We start from the raw sequence: 18771 nt of genomic DNA, 5'->3' as shown, positions 1-18771 counted from the left end.
TTTTTAATGACAATTTATGTCTATAAAAGATTAACATCGTATACATAGTTACATTAAAATTATGTGGTCTTCCGTGTTGTCAAGTGTTAAATGGCAATGAATAATAAATAATAACAATTATAGACTGGATACACACCCCACATCCACTCTCTTGCAATGTAAGTAGATGTAAATACTTATTCATATAGGTCCTAATGTCTAACAGTTCACTTCGTAATATATACGCAATCTTCTCCTTCTCCTTCTTCTACTACTATTACTAATACTACTAGTATGACTTTGGCAACAAAGGCCACTTTATTAAATATAATAATGTACTATTATGTAAAACATTCACATTACTAATCCCTGTACCGAGTTTTCCTCTCTCCATGACAAATCAAGGCAATAACGTTGTTTTCTTCCTAAAGTTCATAGCGGGATCAACACATTTTACACGGATTCAATGAAAATATTTAATTTCCACTCATTTTATATTAGTGGTTAAATATTGACCAAGAAGATGAATGGTTTGCTTGGCATAATCTTCCAATCTGCTAATGCCCGTCTCTCAGCCAGATATTTTCCATCTATATTGCTGGATGAATACAAAGTCTCCAATGTTCTTAATGTATTGGCGTTGAAAATTCTTTGTACAGAGGGATGTGGGTTTTGGGATGGATGTTGTATGCAATCCATATTGCAATGTACACATATGTCATTACATGATCTCATCTTTGTTGTCAAGTGTTAAATGGCAAAAAATAATAAATAAAAACAAATATCAACTGGATACGATCCCCCACTCTTATGCAATGATATGTGATTTTTTTTTGCAATTCTTATGCCGTAATTTTACCCATTGTGGCAATAAAATATTTAAGCAAAGTTGCTCTCAACAGAAAATGTCCATGTCCACTTCCTTGTTAATTTCTTATAGAATATTTATGATTTTTAAAAACTATTTGTCTATTATATTCTAAAAATAGCAGAGAGAGAGAGAGAGAGAGACTCCTTATAGGAAGAATTTATGGAATGTGAATGTTGAAACAATGGAAAAAATAAAATTATATGAAAAGCAGAAGGTGATGAAAACTTAATCTGTCATTTAGTGAGTGTCCTTACCTAGAAAATGTATTGTTGTATTTATTACTATTATTTTTATTATTATATTATTATTATTATTATTATTATTATTATTATTATTATTATTATTAAAACCAATTGGCAATGTCAATGATAAAATATGCAACATTGTTTTCATACAGCTAGTGCATCACCATGGCAATGTGATAGAACGTCAAATTCACAGCTTTACACAAGACCGACGATTTCCTTGTTATCTACTTTGCTTAGACCTTAGAAATCAAGTTAAAACTCTGTCACAGCAATTTAGACCTTAAAACTGTCACCGCAATTAAGACCTTAGAAATCAAGTTAAAACTCTGTCACCGCAATTTAGACCTTTGAAAACAAGTTAAAACTCTGTCACCGCAATTTAGACCTTTGAAAACAAGTTAAAACTCTGTCACCGCAATTTAGACCTTTGAAAACAAGTTAAAACTCTGTCACCGCAATTTAGACCTTAAAACTCAAGTTAAAACTGTCACCGCAATTAAGACCTTAGAAATCAAGTTAAAACTCTGTCACCGCAATTTAGACCTTTGAAAACAAGTTAAAACTCTGTCACCGCAATTTAGACCTTAGAAATCAAGTTAAAACTCTGCCACTGCAATGTAGGCCTCAGAAATCAATTTAAAACTGTTGTCACCGCAATTTATTACATAAAAAGAAATCATTGACATATCTGGGGAAAATGTTAATTGGAAAGACAAAGAATCGATTTCTGTACCTATTTCGTGAGAGTGCAGGACACTTTGTATTCTTTTTGCAAGTTAAAAAAATTGTCCCTTGAAATCATCGATTCAACAAAGAGAAGAAAAAGAAAACTAGAATATACATATATATTAATGCATTTTTACAACAAACCTACTTTCATTACATCGCATACTATCTGGTTTGAGGGAATCTGTTCTAGATGTCCACTTTAAATTCAATAAATCATATGTCCTTTAACATTTTCACACTGAAATTGCCATCAGTAAATGTTTTCTCTTTTGTCCTTTTCATTATCAAATAAACTTACAACATACCTAACTGCGTGACTTACTATATCGCACGGAAGAAAATGGAGGAGGATACCAACTTATAAACATGACTCACTGAGGCATCTGAAACAATTTCATCTTTCAATAAGGATGTAATTTATAATTTATATATTTTTACAAGCAATACATGTTCAGGTTGCTTAAATATATTTTGTATGAATATAAAATATTTTACTACCATTATACTTGTAAACCAGAATAAGTTACTTAACCTATAGTCACACAGATGCGGTCTATATTTTTTTCCGATCGGACTGTCAAAGGATCGGAACTAGATGCATAATTGGTCCATATTTGTGTCGGATCGGACCCAGACTATGTACATAAATTGGTCCAAAGTTGTATCGGATCGGCTTGCCATGGGATCGGGACTAGGTACATAATTGGTCCACAGTTGTGTCGGATCGATCGGACTATCAAGGGACCCGCGGACTAGGTACATATTTGGCGAGGCTTACGAATTGATGTTCTAGCATGCCTTACATTTTTTGTTTAGACACCAGCTCCAGCTTGGCAAAAGGAATGCGATACATAATTACAAAATCGTACAAAAACAGCTTGCATTATTTCTTTATCCTAGGATAGATGTAATACGTTAGTTTTTCACTCGACAACAAATCTAGATAGCATACAATGTAAAGCCGTCAACGGTAGTTTTTCACAGTTTTATCATTCTTTCCATCGCACATGTTTACCGGGGAAACAAATAGACAACAGCGTACCTCTCGCATGCAAGGTGCTTTACTAGAATTTGAAATAATTGGGTCATATAATGCATATATCATGTTTAGTATTCTAGAAGGAAAAAAAAAAAGAAAAGAGAAAATATCTACTTTAGAGACGGACATGGAATAATGACTCACCTGGCTTATATAGTCTCGATGCGAATAGAAGTTGTGTACTCGGTCACGATTTTGTTCATAAATCCTCATTTTCTCCACCATTGTATTTCCTAAAAATCACGACAAAACGGGTCTTCATCCGGGATTAATCAGGCGTGTCTGCGTTGCAACTATTCCAAAAGTCACTTTCTCCGGGCTTTAATTTCTCATACCGATTCTCCAACCAAGGTTTAAAGTTTGATTTACGATTGGAATCTATTTTGCACTTTCCAGTTTTTATCATGCCCACGGGAAAGAGATTCTCTGCTATGACATCAACAAATTCGAGTATAAATCCCAAAATAACTTTTGGCAAAGATGAAGATCCTACATACTTTCAGGATAGTCACATTCTTGCAAGAACTGTCAAATCATTTCCCCAAATCTAGCAACGCATACGGAGAGTTACATTAAATCTGAAATTCTTTTTGCATGAAATGGTGTGCGTCTTCCACTGTGGAAATAGAACGGTTCTTATTTGCTCACAGTCAATATTTTCCTCGGGTCCATTTCGCAAATGCTTCAGTCAAACAGTTCTTTTGGTCGCCTATTTACCCACGGTTAGCTTCGACAAATAGTCGAGTTCTTTCAATAGAAATGTATTTGTGGGTTTTGTGAGAAAGCAAGCTTTTCATCATTGCTTAAGAATAAATCCTTCGCCACGTTCGATTGTGTTGATAATGAAGGGGGAGGGGCCGTATTATTCACCGTAAAGACATAACTCCCTCTGCTTAGCTCCCCGCTTTGCTGACATGTTTCAACCGCTGAACCGACGCCTGATTGGTCGAAAGGGTCCAGCTTTGGAGAACATGGGATATAATTAAGGAGGTACAAAGATCACACACCAGCACCATTATTATGAGGAACCGAAAGGTTGTTTTGTTTTCTTGGTTTTGGATTTTTTGTGTGGAAATAACCAGTATTCAGCGTTTTGACGGATAGGCGGTCTTATTTTGACACTTTGTTGTGTGTTTCTCCGTCTGTATCTCATGCAGACAGTTTTGTTGAATTTGTTCTCCCTCTTTTGGCACAGTTTGTTCTTCTTACAAAATCGTTTTAAATAGCCTTATAGTTACATAATACCAACGTCGCATGATTTTCTGAGATATTATTTTTAAGTATATCATTTCTTATATAATTTCAAACACTTTAGTTGGACGTAACATATCATCATTGATATTGTACTCTAAAATGCATCAGAAAGATATTTAGTTTATATCCTTGTATGGTCACGCTTTTAGGAATACTGGAGACAAATCACACCGCACTATGCAGAATACATGTCTCTTGGACATGTCATGTGTCTTGGACGTGTCATGCATCTTGGACTAGTGTGCCTTAGATATATTGTGTGTCTTAGACATTGTTCTGTGTCTTGGACATATGGTGTGTTCTGGATATGTTGTGTGTCTTGGACATGTTAGATGTCTTGGACATGTTTGTCTTGACGCGTGATGTGTCTTGGACATATATGCCTCGAACATGTTGTGTTTCTTGGACAGGTTAGGTGTCTTGGACACGTTAGGTGTCTTGGATATAGTATCTCAAGCCTAAATTGAAATATAAAAAAGCATATTAAAATTAGGAAAGAAAACACTAAGGGAAATAACGACAAATACAACAAACGCATCAGAAATGACAACGAGTATAATAATAATAATAATAATAATAATGGAGACCCAAGATAGTTATAAATTTCTGTATGAATAATTATTTTTCGTACGTGCAGAAAAAGAAAATGTATAAAAAGAGCAACCAAAAGTATTGCAATGGAAATCTCGGGCACTTTGAAGATTCAACTTCAGTTTTCTTTATTTCTCAAAGCTTCATAAAATATCTCTTTCTGGTTGGTTGTGCACTGGTCTTTTAATGTCCCCCATCCAACATTATCTATTTTATCATTAACCTACAAAATTGAAATCGTTAGCAGACATATTATGTAACAAACAGGCCTCAATATTTAGAAGCGACAATAAAGATTAAAATAATTGCTCTGTTGTTTCTCTCTCTTTTATTTTCTTGTTTTACTTATGGCATTCTTCAGAAGAAAACAACAATGATTCATGCAAAAAGGTTCTTGAAATTAGTACAAAATAAGGACGTGTTGATCAGGACTGTATTTATCAATTTATTACAGATGATTTTTGGGGCTAGGATAATTGACAAATTATCAAGTAAAATGATAACAATCATTGAAATTTATTGTCCATCCCTCATTCAATAAAAAATTCAAATGTTGAACATTTGTGTGGCCATTTCAAATCCACAATCCACCTTCTCCAGCAAGAATATTTGAAACTCAGATTAAAACTAAGAAGGTTCTCCGCAGAACACAAATTGAATTGTACAAGTATCATCCAAAATCAAACACAAACCATATGAATTTATACTCTAACCAAAGATGCGATTTTAGTCAAGCATCCGACGGAAGGCAAATTAATTTGTGTAAAATGATGTTTTATCAGAGATTGTCTGCATAAATTAATCCTTTTTTCCAGATGCAGTCAGCATAACATGTTTATATATATTTGTACATAATTACCTTCGCACACATAACATGCTTGCATGTATTTGTACATAATTACATTCATACACATAACAGGCTTGCATGTATTTGTGCATAATTACATTCACACAAATAATATGCTTGCATGTATTTGTACATAATTACATTCACACACACAAATAACATGATTGCCTGTATTTGTACATAATTACATTCACACACACAAATAACATGATTGCCTGTATTTGTACATAATTACATTCACGCACACAAATAACATGATTGCATGTATTTGTACATAATTACATTCACACACACATAACATGCTTGCATGTGATTGCAGTTATTTAGATTCACACACACATAGCATGCTCGCATACGATTGCAATTATTTACATTCATACACACACATAACATGCTTCTATATATTTGTACATAATTACACACACATAACATGGTTGTATGTAATTGTACATAATTACATACACACGCATAACATATTTATATGTATTTGTGCATACTTACACACAGAGACGTATGTATGCATGTTTACGTGCAAAAATATATAAATACAGGTCTGGCTTTAATCGTGAAAAACAACATTTTACGAAACCCTTCATGTCCTAATATTTTTACGACATAAAACACATTTATATTTTTCTATCTCACCTGATATGAAACCAACACAGAAACATAATTTATAGAACATTTCTATTTCGCAAATTGTTTCAAGTCAATTCCTTTTCTGTTCTTGCAGTAAAGATGTCTTTTTATCAGATTTGTAAAGGAAATGCGGCTGAAACTGACCAAGGTTGTATATCATTTTATTTTTTTCTAGGGATGTGTACACCAAAGTATATTGTATTTTACATTGATATGGTTATTTTCGATGGATAATAATCACTGATCAAGTCGTTTTTGTTTCAGGCTTGTTGCATTAGGCAATTCAACTGTCCCATTTTTTACCGACCTTAAACGGATGAGTCAGACATTTTATGTTCAGTGTAGATAGCCTTTGAAATTTCGACAAACGGATTTTTCCTCAGTATAATATGGGGTCACCCTAAGGAGGCAAAGCGCTTAACCATTCGGTCACCAGAAACTATATTGGCCCTCTCTCTGAACACCTGTTCGAGTGTTTGAGAATATAGATATCATTGAGTAGGTTTATTTTTGCCAGGTGGAGATTTGGTTCAAAGAAACAAAATCAGCAAAGTTTCACTTCCCTGTATCTTGGGACCATATTGCCAACATTAAGATATTTTTAAAACAAACAAGTTCAGTAACGTAAATATTGTGTTTGGCTTGCTACATGCGGTATCCCTTTGAGATGTACTTTGTAGCCAGAGTGTGAGCTGTTGAAAGCAGGACTCTAGAGAGTAAGATCGGAGAGAAAATCTACAGTAAACATCTGGATGCTAGGGAATGACTGGTACTCGACACTTGTTGAAATGAGAAACTATTATTAGAATATCTTTATCGTATATTTGACTTACCTGATATTTAATCGATTTTCAGAAAAGGATACTTTTTTTTGCAGGTTCTACATGAATATAAAAAGCCAATTATGTTACTTTTATTGGTCTATTATATCATGAACTGACTATATTTTTTGTCCGGGTTTCACTCTAATTAGTCCATATTATATTATTCGTGTTTTAACAATACCTTCCCTATCACGTGATTGTTACAAATCATTCCCGATACGCATATAATTGCTCAAGAGAATAAATAGTTGAATATAATTAATTACCTCGCAACTCACGTCGTGACCACTCTGGATACAAGAAGTCATTGGAATAAAGGCTATATCGTGTATAGATAATCTAAATAGGATGGACACCAGGTCTATTCTCACACTGACCCGAAATGATTATCTGGCTTGAGAAAGGTTCATCTCTCTCTCTCTCTCTCTCTCTCTCTCCAAGCAGGAACTGGCATGAACTCTCTTATAAAAGTCATATGCCAATGGGATCATTGTTTCCTTTTTACCCACATTTTTATGAAATTAAATATAAACTCTGGCCGTGACATAGACTGCTCCGATGGCTTAATGGTTAAAGCGTCCGCCTCGGATGCGGGAGGTCATGGGTTCGAGCCGCCCGAGTCATACCTAAGACTTATAAAAATGGTGCTAACAGATGCCTCTCTTGGTGCTCAGGATTAAGAGGTTAGTGTTAGGACTGGTCGGCCTGGTGTCTGGATAATGTGGCTGGGTGGGACATCATGCTACATGTTTGCAGCATGATGCCTAGATATCACTATAACTACCACACTGCAGACATCGTAGCGATATGACTAAAAAATTGTTAAAGCTATGTTAAAAATATAAAAATCACACTGGCCGTGACACGACCGTTTGATATCTCTGATTTGTTGAGGGTGTTATTTAACACCCTTCATCAGTTCGAATTTGTACAATTTGTAATATGTCATTATATATTTATTTACGGCACCAACAACAATGTCTTTAAAATTACGTAGTTACAGTACCCTGGAACATCGTGTAAAAATATACCTTCCGTTATATACAGTTACATTTAGTTTTCTGTAATACGCATGCTTATATATATATATATATTTATATATATATATATATATATATATATATATATATATATATATATATATATATATATATATATATATATATATATATATAAGGAGGAAGGAAGGAAATAGTATACAATAATAAATACACGGTATGTCACGCAAAGGGAACTGCTAAATGACGTTACGTAACAAGTAATGTACAACTTGGTATTTCAGTACAATATTTCGCCTAAATCTTGTTTGATGTGACTGAAATCTTCCACAGAGCATTCAGGTACATATTGGTCATATTAACAAAATGTTTGTCTACCCTTATTTCAGTAGGTAAAAAGTTGAACAATACTTACTGAGATGGTCAGAACGTTTAAGTACACGTATTTCCGTTGGTAGAACATTTAACTACAAGTATTTCAGTAGGTAAAATGTTTAATTACACGTATTTTGGTGGGTATTTGATTGCTGAGTTCAAACAGCTTACATAGTAGTTCAAAACAGTTGAAAGACGTCATCCCAGTTAGTTACATACATTTCAGACGTTATCATTGCAACGTGATACGTTATTATTAATTTATTTATTTATTTATTTATTTATTTATTTATCAGACGGACAGGTGCCCGCATTCGTGAAATCGAAAACTCAACCTACTGAGTTGTGTCTTCTTTACAACTTTTTACATGAATTATTCTTCATGCACTGTATGGCTTGAATCACAGCAATGAATGGTATTAAAAATCGAAACGAAAAGTAGCGCACGATAAACGTAGAGTGAAATTTCCGATCATTTTAGCTATCAGGAAAAGTTTGTACTAGTTTCCATGAACGTGATACTTATTGCGTTTGTTGTTGAAAAGAGTACCGAGATATTCTGCTTGTTTATTGCTTTGCTGATAGTTACGTCAGATGCAAGCGGAGTAATACACAGGGCTGCCATTACTGTAACTTGTTTGTACACTTGTTATCGTCTGATTGACGCAACATCATTTGAAACTAGGAAATGCAACAACTTCAATATTCGTTCCAAACTTCTACCTAAACTTCATTCAAACTTCTTAAAGACAGCTGTAGTGCAAATAATAACGACTATACTTTGCATCGACTGGAAATACTCCCATCTTGTGATCCTTAAATTCGTTCAGCTGCGATGGTGTAGTCACTGTAGTGGATAACACGTCCGCCTTTTGTGAGAAAGAGTGGCTGTTTGAGTCGCATTCTCTCCATTGTATTTCTTCGGCGCAACGCTATTTTATTGCCCTGATTTTGTCGTGCAACACATTTATTTACACAATTCAAACGCCGTTTGCTCGTGAAATTAATTGTTCATAAGGAAGTCGAATGCCTATTTGTAGGTATTCCATTATGTACGTGTTGCCTCTATAAGCCATACTGTTTGCCAGCGCTGGAACTCGCACGCGTTAGGGGGATGGGAAACTCAAAAGAGTTGCAACATAACTTCTGTACCATTTGAACATTCAAATGAGTTTCCCTGTGGTCAGCTCATGAATATTTAGCACCGGACATAAAAATAAAAAAAATAGACGGAATGAGGTTAGTTATCTAGCTGCGATAATTTAGAGTAGTGATCGATGGAGTCTGATGAAGACGCTTCATTTGGTTCCTACACTCTTTGCTTTATGCTGAGATTAGTTCATTGACAGTGGTTTAGATAAAAGTTTGAATTAATTTGTCTTACATTAAAGTACTGCGTATTTTTAACAGTGTATTTCCGTTGAGGCCAACATGGAAGAAAGGCTTATTATCAAACAAATAGCTTCTTTACAAATTGCATATAAAAGTAGATTAAATAACAATAAATCGTGATCTCTCCACTCAGTTCTGATATTATTATTTTGTAATTGTATGATGGAAAGTAACAGAAATATTTTCAATAAAATGACCTCTTTCTTATGTCTACTCAATAATGACGCGTGAGTGCAAACTCCACATTTCGAAAGTTGAAAGCGAAATAATCTCTTACGTTAAATTCAGTAACAATGCTTATTTCAACATGTATGCATCATCACTGTTTGTCACGAAATAAATTCATTTGCACAAGTTTTCAATTACGAAAATCGTACGCGTAGGTGATTATGTGAAAAGGGGACCTTGTGGCATGATTAACATTGCAGATTATTCGTGTATTGTTTAAACACCCATACCTCCAGAACCAGATGCCCAGTTCATGTGAAATAATTTGTTTTGTCACTTTAAAAAAAAATTAAAAAAAGATTTTAAATTGGAATCAATGTTTTTTCCTGTTTAATTAATTGATTAATATTTTTACAATAAAATTTGGTGTGGTTATTCTTGCAGATGAATGTTTATCGAGCGGATAAGCATGTATAAATCAGCAACCCCAAAACAATTCTTGTATTTAGTAAATTCATAAACGTGTACTTACTTTTATGTAGAAAGTATGAATCTTAATAATGCCCGGATGACCGAATTCCGGAATGTTGCATATTCGGCCTAAATATTCTACACCCAGTCAGGTATTAGCTACGAAATGTACTTTTATCTCTGAACAGCAAGTGGTGGGCAAATTCTTGTCCATGATTCAACCTTTCATCTTCTCTTCATACCAAACAATACCAATTGTAGACAATCCCTGAAATCCTGTGACAAGAGACTCTTCAGGGTTCCACAATGGAGATAGAATTGTAACACGTACTCAGTGTACCTGTTCTTACCTCGGTGGTGGGGAATTCTTCAAAGGCACAGTGGCCATCAATTACATCAAAGACATCCAACTGTGCTTCTACAATCAAAAACCGAACTGTGTGAAAGAACGGTCATGTTGTACACAAAAAGAGGTATTAACACTGATTTAGAAATGAAATATCTTTATCGAAAATGGCTCTTAAACGGCCTGTTTCATGGTCAACTTAAAAAAAAACACAACATGTTTCGATTCCTCTATTGAGCAAAGAAGATTTCTTTTACAAAAAAGTGTTACAAAATAAGTGAAGTGCCTTTTTTGAACAGGAAGAGTAGCAACACAACTGCATGAAGGAGAAACAGAGACATACAATTTAAGTACAATATAATATGCCTCTAACTAGGGAGTGCTCCTACATTTTATCCCCGCTTTCTCCCTTATGTCTTGTACCTTTAATCTGTACCCTCAGGGCTTAAATAGCAGATTGGGTGAGTGGATATTTTTGGCGCAAAGACCAGTGTGGGTTGTATATCTGAAATCGCGTTTTCATGTCCAGTAAGTGAAGTATGTCATTTTTAGTGTGGGATCTCACCATTTTCACTGTATGACACATGGGCCACGTTAATTTTTTTTTTCTTCTTTTTTTTTCTATTTAATTTTTAAACTTAGTTTCACATCTACAGAGAAATCCAAATTACTCCCTAGGGTTCAGGTCTCTATTTTGAATGGTGTAGAAAAAGGTAGAAGTTTTAGCACGCACGCGCATATAAACAAAGCACATAAGCAGAGGCATGCTCACATTGTACGCCTCTTCAAAAAGCGATGTGATCAAAAATGAAGTTGAAATGTAAACGAACAAGGATGACACACAATAAGAATTCTTTATAAACATTCGTGATTATTTCTTTTTTTATTTCTCAGTCATTGAAACATAAGAGTCAACTAGCCGTTTCATAATATAAGAAATTATCTATTAAAAGATCAATGATTTAGTAATAAGAGCAGTGGTTCCTCACTATGAAGGTGTGCTGTATTAAAATGAGACCACTTTATAATGAGGTAGTCAATACCAAAACTACACTCATCCCAAAAATAGGAACAATAGCTTTACCCATGTTATATGAGGGACTTTTGTTAACATAGAGTATGTGGAATACAACTTGCTCATTAGATTTGATATCAACGTTACCAGGCTATTTATGTGTGTGTAGACATTTGAGTCGATATCAACGTTACCAGGCTATTTATGTGTGTGTAGACATTTGAGTCGATATCAACGTTACCAGGCTATTTATGTGTGTGTAGACATTAGAGTCGATATCAACGTTACCAGGTTATTTATGTGTGTGTAGACATTTGAGTCGATATCAACGTTACCAGGCTATTTAGGTGTGTGTGGACATTTGAGAAGGACACTGCATTAAGGGGAATTTTAAAATGATTCGAAACTGAGAAGAACCTTGTATTGTCTGAGTCATCTTAGTGAATAGTTTACAGAAGAGAACAAAACACTTGTTGATACAAGTAAATCTCATGACACACATAGGTGGCATATGAGAATACCACAACTGCTACAAAATTAAAAGGCGATGTCACTAACATATGGTGATTCAAATTACATCACGTGTTTTGATTTTTTTGATTTTTTTTTAAACGTAGCTTTAACAATTTTTCAGTCATATCGCTACGATGTGTGCAGTGTGGCAGTTTATAGTGATGTCTAGCACTGGGCATCATGTTACAGACATGTAGCAGGATGTCCCACCCAGTCACATTATCCTGACACCAGACCGACCAGTCCTGACACTAGCCTCTTAATGCTGAGCGCCAAGCGAGGCATCTGTTAGTACCATTTTTGTAAGTCTTTGGTATGACTCTGCCAGGGATCGAACCCACGAAATCCTGCATCCATGGCGGACGCTCTAACCACTGTGCCACCGGAGCGGACATCACGGGTCAACATTTACATTCAAAACAAGATTAAACATTGGGACGTAATGTGAGATCATTTGGGTACATACATGTAACATTGGGACGTAATGTGAGATCATTTGGGTACATACATGTAACATTGGGACGTAATGTGAGATCATTTGGCTTCATAATGTAACATTGGGACTTAGTGTGAAATCGTTTGGGTACAAACACGTAAAATTGGGACGTAATGTTTGATCATTTTGGTACATAAGCAGCAGGGGGGGGCGAATCCGACATTTTGTCCAATCGTTATTTTGCTTAATTATTACTTTCTGCACTCAGCGGATCCGGTGTAGTCAGCGCCTGGTAAAAAAAAAACGACGACGGTCCATCCTACACGACGGTGACGTCATTTAGTTTAATACACTTTTCTGCGCGCCGATCCCAGCGTCGTCAGCGTCCGGTAAACACAGCGACGACCGCGTCGATGTCATTTCCCCCCCCCCCCTGCTGCTAAGGGGCTATTTACAATGATCTTACAAACAGAGTGATTACTAACTCCTCCTCTTGTAGATCAATTAGGTTATTTGACTGATCGGTAAGTCTAAAATTAATTCTCGTTAAAAACCGATTATGGCATCGCATATAGACCGGATTAATCGGGCTCTCAACGATTAAGAATCCGGGAGGGGCTGTTGGCGAAAATGAATAAAGGATATACCCCTGTTGAGCTTGATTTGATTGCTTGGTATCTACCTGGTAACTCCCTTCGATAACATCACACACTAGATTGATTGCTATCACCGATGCGATATTTACGTTGTATGGAGCAATATGCCTACCACCATCTCCGTTATTGTGTCTGAGGATAATTGATGGACCGAGAAAATCATTAAGAGACTTTCTTAGTTCTGGCGCGTTGTATTCTGGAAACTTGAAATCGGGTAAATCGGCTTCTGTGATATTATACTCGGTTAGGAATTTTTGTTTATTATCATCGCTGTTATCGGATATTATTTTAACGATTCGTTCACTGATATATTCCATGTCTGATATAAGTTGATTTAACACCTCGACGTGTTTTCGTGCTTTTGTTTTCCGTAGTTGTTCTAGTTGCAATTGGTAATTACGATTAATCTCGCTAAAAGCATTAGCGATATCATTTAAATTAACTGTTAATATGACGATCGATTCAGGGGTTTTGTCATACCGAAAATACCACTGCATGGCATTCCTGTCTTGAAATATAAACCAACTGGGTAATAACGTGCTTTTCATAATAGACAAATTATCTCGATAACTGGTAATAATTTCATGATACGATTGCTCATTTGTGTGCAAATCCGCGGAGATTTCATTAGGTGGATTCTCAGGCCAACCTAGTATGGTTCTTATTGAACTGTTATAAATATCAACCATATACCCCGGTGTGCTTATTTCAATCGTCGACGATAACGTCGGTTCATGAACCGTAATAGCGATTTTTGATTCTTTTCCTGTGATCGATTTTATCCTGCGTTGAAATTCTTTATTGATTTGTTCTACTTGGTATGACCCAGTTGGTATTGTAACCTCATTCCAGTCTGGGGTCCCATCGGGTTTATTTGTCCATGCAAAAACCAGCGAGTTATTAGGTTGTTGTCCGTTAAATGCTTCCGCTCGGATATTAGGCCAACTGTGATATATTCGCAATTTTGCCAGCGCTATTTCCTTCACTGGAATCGGAGAAGGGAAGTTTACACTGAATTCTGGCTTCGTTGATGTTATCGATATCATATTTGTTTGTACCGGAGTGGTGTTCTCCGCGATCCGTTGAAGTAATTGCAACCCTTCGGGGTTCAGCGACATTATTATTATTTGTCGTTTCTAGTGTTTAATATTAACAACCTGCTTGTTTTCAGGAGAATGTTTTAAGCCCATTGAAGTGGTTTCAGCCACGTGGTTTCCAGCTTCCAGTTGAAAATCCTCGATTTTTGACATCGCGGAGTCATGCAACTGGACCATCGTGGAGAATTCAGCATCGGATATAAACGAATTATCTATCGCCAACGAGATCAACCCGGATAATTTCGAGTACGCGTCGGATACTATTTGATGTTTTACTGTATACTCGTTGAGTTTTTTCTGAGAACACGATGATATCTTTCTAGTGATTGCGTTGGCGACTCCAGCAATTGTTGTCGCCGCGGAGATAGCGATTGGAACAGCGATCGGGGCCATCATGGTCACCGTGGATAAAATAACACCGGTACCGGCTACTATACCCGACACCGAGTACACGACCGCGTCGATGGTGGTTATTTTTCGACGGTATTTTTTTATTTTTACACGGTATTGTTCGGAAAGCGTTTTCAAATTCGCGGAGAATTCTTTTACGGTATTGAATCGATATTGATGTGACGTCGGTGATACCTCTGATTCAATTACCTTGGTGGTCATTTTTATTTTAAAAGAGCTAGTGTTTTTAATTACTTAGATCCGCTACAAATTCCACATACCATGTAATGTTTGACAAGGTTAAATTTCTATCAACGGCTTCAATTGTAAACGGTTCAGTTGCGTCCTTGTCTATAATTGTTGATATTGTATTGTTAAACCCGAATGAACTCGACGATAATATATTAAACTTCATCATTGAAACCAGTGTCAATCGATAAATACCCTTGACGGTTGCGGTGATATTTATTATATTCTGTGTAGAAGTCCAGATAAATGTTCCATGCCGAATTGTGTATACCGAGTTGATGGTGTTTTCATGAGGGATTTTTATTTTTGTCATTTCCGGTAGTCTGTCTTCGATCAATTCAACGTTAATTTTGATTGTTTCTATTTCCCATTTATGCGCGTCTGTACTCCTTTCGTTCGTTACAACATCAGTTTTGATTATTTCTATTTCCCGTTTATGCGCGTCTACACTCCTTTTGTTCGCTTCAACATCAGTTTTGATTGTTCCTATTTCCTGTCCATACGCAGTGATATCATTTATAGTTATTGTAATTTCATCCGGTCTGGTATTTTTTTTACCAAAGAATTTATCAATGGTGTTATCAGCCCTGTTAAAATTTTTTCGTAACGTGTAAAATTGGCCCGACAGCGTTGTAAACTCCGAAATAGTACTTTTTATCCCCACAAGATTCGGTTCGGTTACCGTCCGGGTTACAAAAAAACTAGCAGTAGTGAGTTGTATATCGGTGACAGACTTTTGTATCCCCTCGAACTGATTTGCTTGCGCGTTAAATTTATCATACAAATTTTTTAACGAATCCGACACGGATATATAATTGTCGCCAAGTGTACTTATTTTTCCATTTATCGTCAAGATGGATTCACCTGATTTAAGTCGTCCGTCATCGGTATACAACACGATAGTGTTCTCGGCGGCATCACGCTGTCGTATTAAAACGTCATTCAGCGACACATTACTGGATTTCAGTTTACCCTGGCGGTCTTGAAATACAACTATTTCGCCCGGGTCAACACTGGTTAAATTTAACGTATCAGCGATTTCATCCTCGATTAGTTTTTTTATGTCATCGGTGGCGAGCGTTTCCGTGGATTTTTTCAGCGCCGAAACCGGTCGTCCCCAGATATCAATCATTATTATTGTAAAAAAAACAGTGTTTTTAATTAACCCGCCGAGCCTCTACGACCCCACTAGTGTATTCGTTTACAACCACATGAGGTGGTTTCCGCGATGATGAAATAGCCGCGAGTACGTTCAATACCTCACGGCCGCATATCGGTGGGTCACTTAATTGTTGTGTTGGCAGCGTGGAATAAAAAACCGGGGCTGAACACGCCCGGATATACCGCATGAACTCGTTTGGCGGGGCTAACCCGTATGAATCAAAATAGACGATCGCACGCGGATCAATTGCGTATGCAACCCAATGAGTCCCCGCTCCGGAGGATTTATCGAGGTTAATTATACCGGTTTCAATATTCCTTGGTTTTGTCGGTAATTGATCCCTCATAAAAACACCTCTGAAGTTTTTTATCGCTAACACGTTTGCGGCATCTATTAAATCAAAATTAGACATAGGAGTCATTAAACGGTTCCCGGTAGTCTTAGACCCTTCCCCGAGTACCATGAATACGGGGTTCCCGGTAGTCTTAGACCCTTTCCGGCTACTGGTCGTTTTTTTTTATAGCCTTTCCCGGTTGCCTTCTTCAATGCCATTCCCGCCGCGGTACCAACGGCCCCCAACGCCGCCGCCTTCGCCACTGCTGGGGCCGCCGCGGCAATCAACGCTGGAATCGCAGCTAACAGCGGAAATATCCCACCGGTCTTTTCCATGTTTTTAATCGCTGCGGCCGAGAAATCTATTTGAACACCCTTTTTATTCTTCATCGCATCATTGAAATGTTTTATTTGACGCGCCGTCAACGATATCTTATGATTACCACCTGCCATCTGTGACGGCTTTAACGTTATTGTGGTTCCGCATTGTTTAGCCGACTTTGATCGTAATTTCCTGACTTGACCATCGGTCAACTCTACACCGACAACACTATACGACATTTTTATTGTAAACGCGTTTATGTTTTCAATTACATGTTTTCCACTGGTGCATCAACGATTCTCATTCGTCCACCAACACCTTCCAACAGCATTGATTTATCGCTGAGAATGACAGCAACCGCTCTATAATTAACACCACCCGGGTCTATACGAGCTCGGAAGTGTATATCAACGACTGACTGTCTCGTTAAATCAAGATGTTCCAACGAAAAGTAATAAATCGGATACAGGTTTTTAAAATCAAGTTGTGATATTTGCAAACCGGTGTCGACGTTTTGATCACGACCCATATATGACAGCATCCGATGATACACGCGAGCAATATGGTTGTTGTCGTAATTAAGCTGTATATCCTCGGATGGTTCCTGTTGTCCGTTTATTCTCAGCGAAACCTCCCTGACTCCTAATCGATCAATTATCATATGGCTGCGTTCTTGGGAACCTAATCGTTCCCTATTCTGTAACGCAACAAATATATGACGCGGGGCTGAAACACCCTGTTTTGATGCCAGGTGCCATGTAAATGTATCGCCGACATTATCCTCTTTAGCATCAGTTGTTACCGCTAGCCAACTCAACAACGATTTTCCCCCCTGTTCCATAAATGATAACAATCGTGCTTCCGTATAATCATCTGAGTATCTCGCTAGCCCGATTATCGTTGTTGCAACATCAACATCGTTTTCTATTGATTCAATTTCTCGTCCGTCAATAAGATATCTGGCGCTCTCAAATAACGCCATGATACCGTTGTTGACGAAGCCAACTCGAGTACGACCGTCATTTGGGTATGGTGCATTATCGGCAGCATTTGTTACAAGTTCTCCCTCAATTTCGATAAACGCTTCACACGGCAAAAAATATTTACTAGTATCTTGGACTTGAAGTTCAATTCGCGATCGTAGATTCGGTTGCATTGCATGATAAGAATAATATTGATAATCACGGACAGAATCATCCCTGCGCACTGGGGCGTCCATATCAAACGCGGGATCAGCGGTTTGCGCAAACATTTTATTATTTATCATGTTGATGTTTAATTCATCAACGTCGTTTTCGTCTTAGGCCACTTCCCGCTATCGCGTTCATGAGCGCGTTGGTTGTTGCATCGGTGGATGACTGAGCCGCCAACGACTCTAGTTTTTCTTCCACGGCGTTATTTATTACTTTACTGACATTTGCAGGCATCACTGTCGTTGATGGCATCACCGGTGGTTTCTGTTTTCTTTTTCTCACCAACGACATTAGTTTGTCCTTTGCTGCAGAAAACGCCCTTCCGGCGACATCTCCAATAGCGCTGATTCCCCTATCACGAATAACATCAATGGCCTTCATTCCTAATTGTTTGGCTAACGGCGCCACTTTTGGAGCCATTCTTGTAAATAACCCCGCAATGGTGCTACCGAGACCGTCTCCGTACCACGCGCGGTATACGGGCAATCGTGAGTTTACCACGTAGACGCTGACTGGTTTATCATGGTTGTAGTGTATAATCATCTTTATTATAAAAAACACCAGTGTTTTCCAATTAGTGGTTGATCACCCCCTTCCCCACCACCGAATCATAAATTTTGTCAAAAACATCGAT

General features: G+C 37.0%; 1 protein-coding gene across 1 annotated transcript in view; it reads right to left on the bottom strand.

Annotated features, from left to right (window-relative positions):
* Positions 1-3711, bottom strand: part of LOC149780213 (LIM/homeobox protein Lhx9-like) — a 40743-nt gene extending 37032 nt beyond the window's left edge. Inside the window, exon 1 of the mRNA XM_089936353.1 lies at positions 3011-3711. Within this exon, the coding sequence (XP_089792479.1) occupies positions 3011-3091 (81 nt within the window). The 5' untranslated portion in view covers positions 3092-3711. The remainder of the gene's footprint in view (positions 1-3010) is intronic.
* Between the last annotated feature and the right edge of the window lie 15060 nt (positions 3712-18771).

The sequence above is a fragment of the Sinohyriopsis cumingii genome, chromosome 16 (genome assembly GCF_028554795.1).
Source record: "Sinohyriopsis cumingii isolate HCF-2022 chromosome 16, ASM2855479v2, whole genome shotgun sequence".
NCBI classification, from domain to species: domain Eukaryota; kingdom Metazoa; phylum Mollusca; class Bivalvia; order Unionida; family Unionidae; genus Sinohyriopsis; species Sinohyriopsis cumingii.
This window is presented reverse-complemented; position numbering and strand designations above follow the sequence as displayed.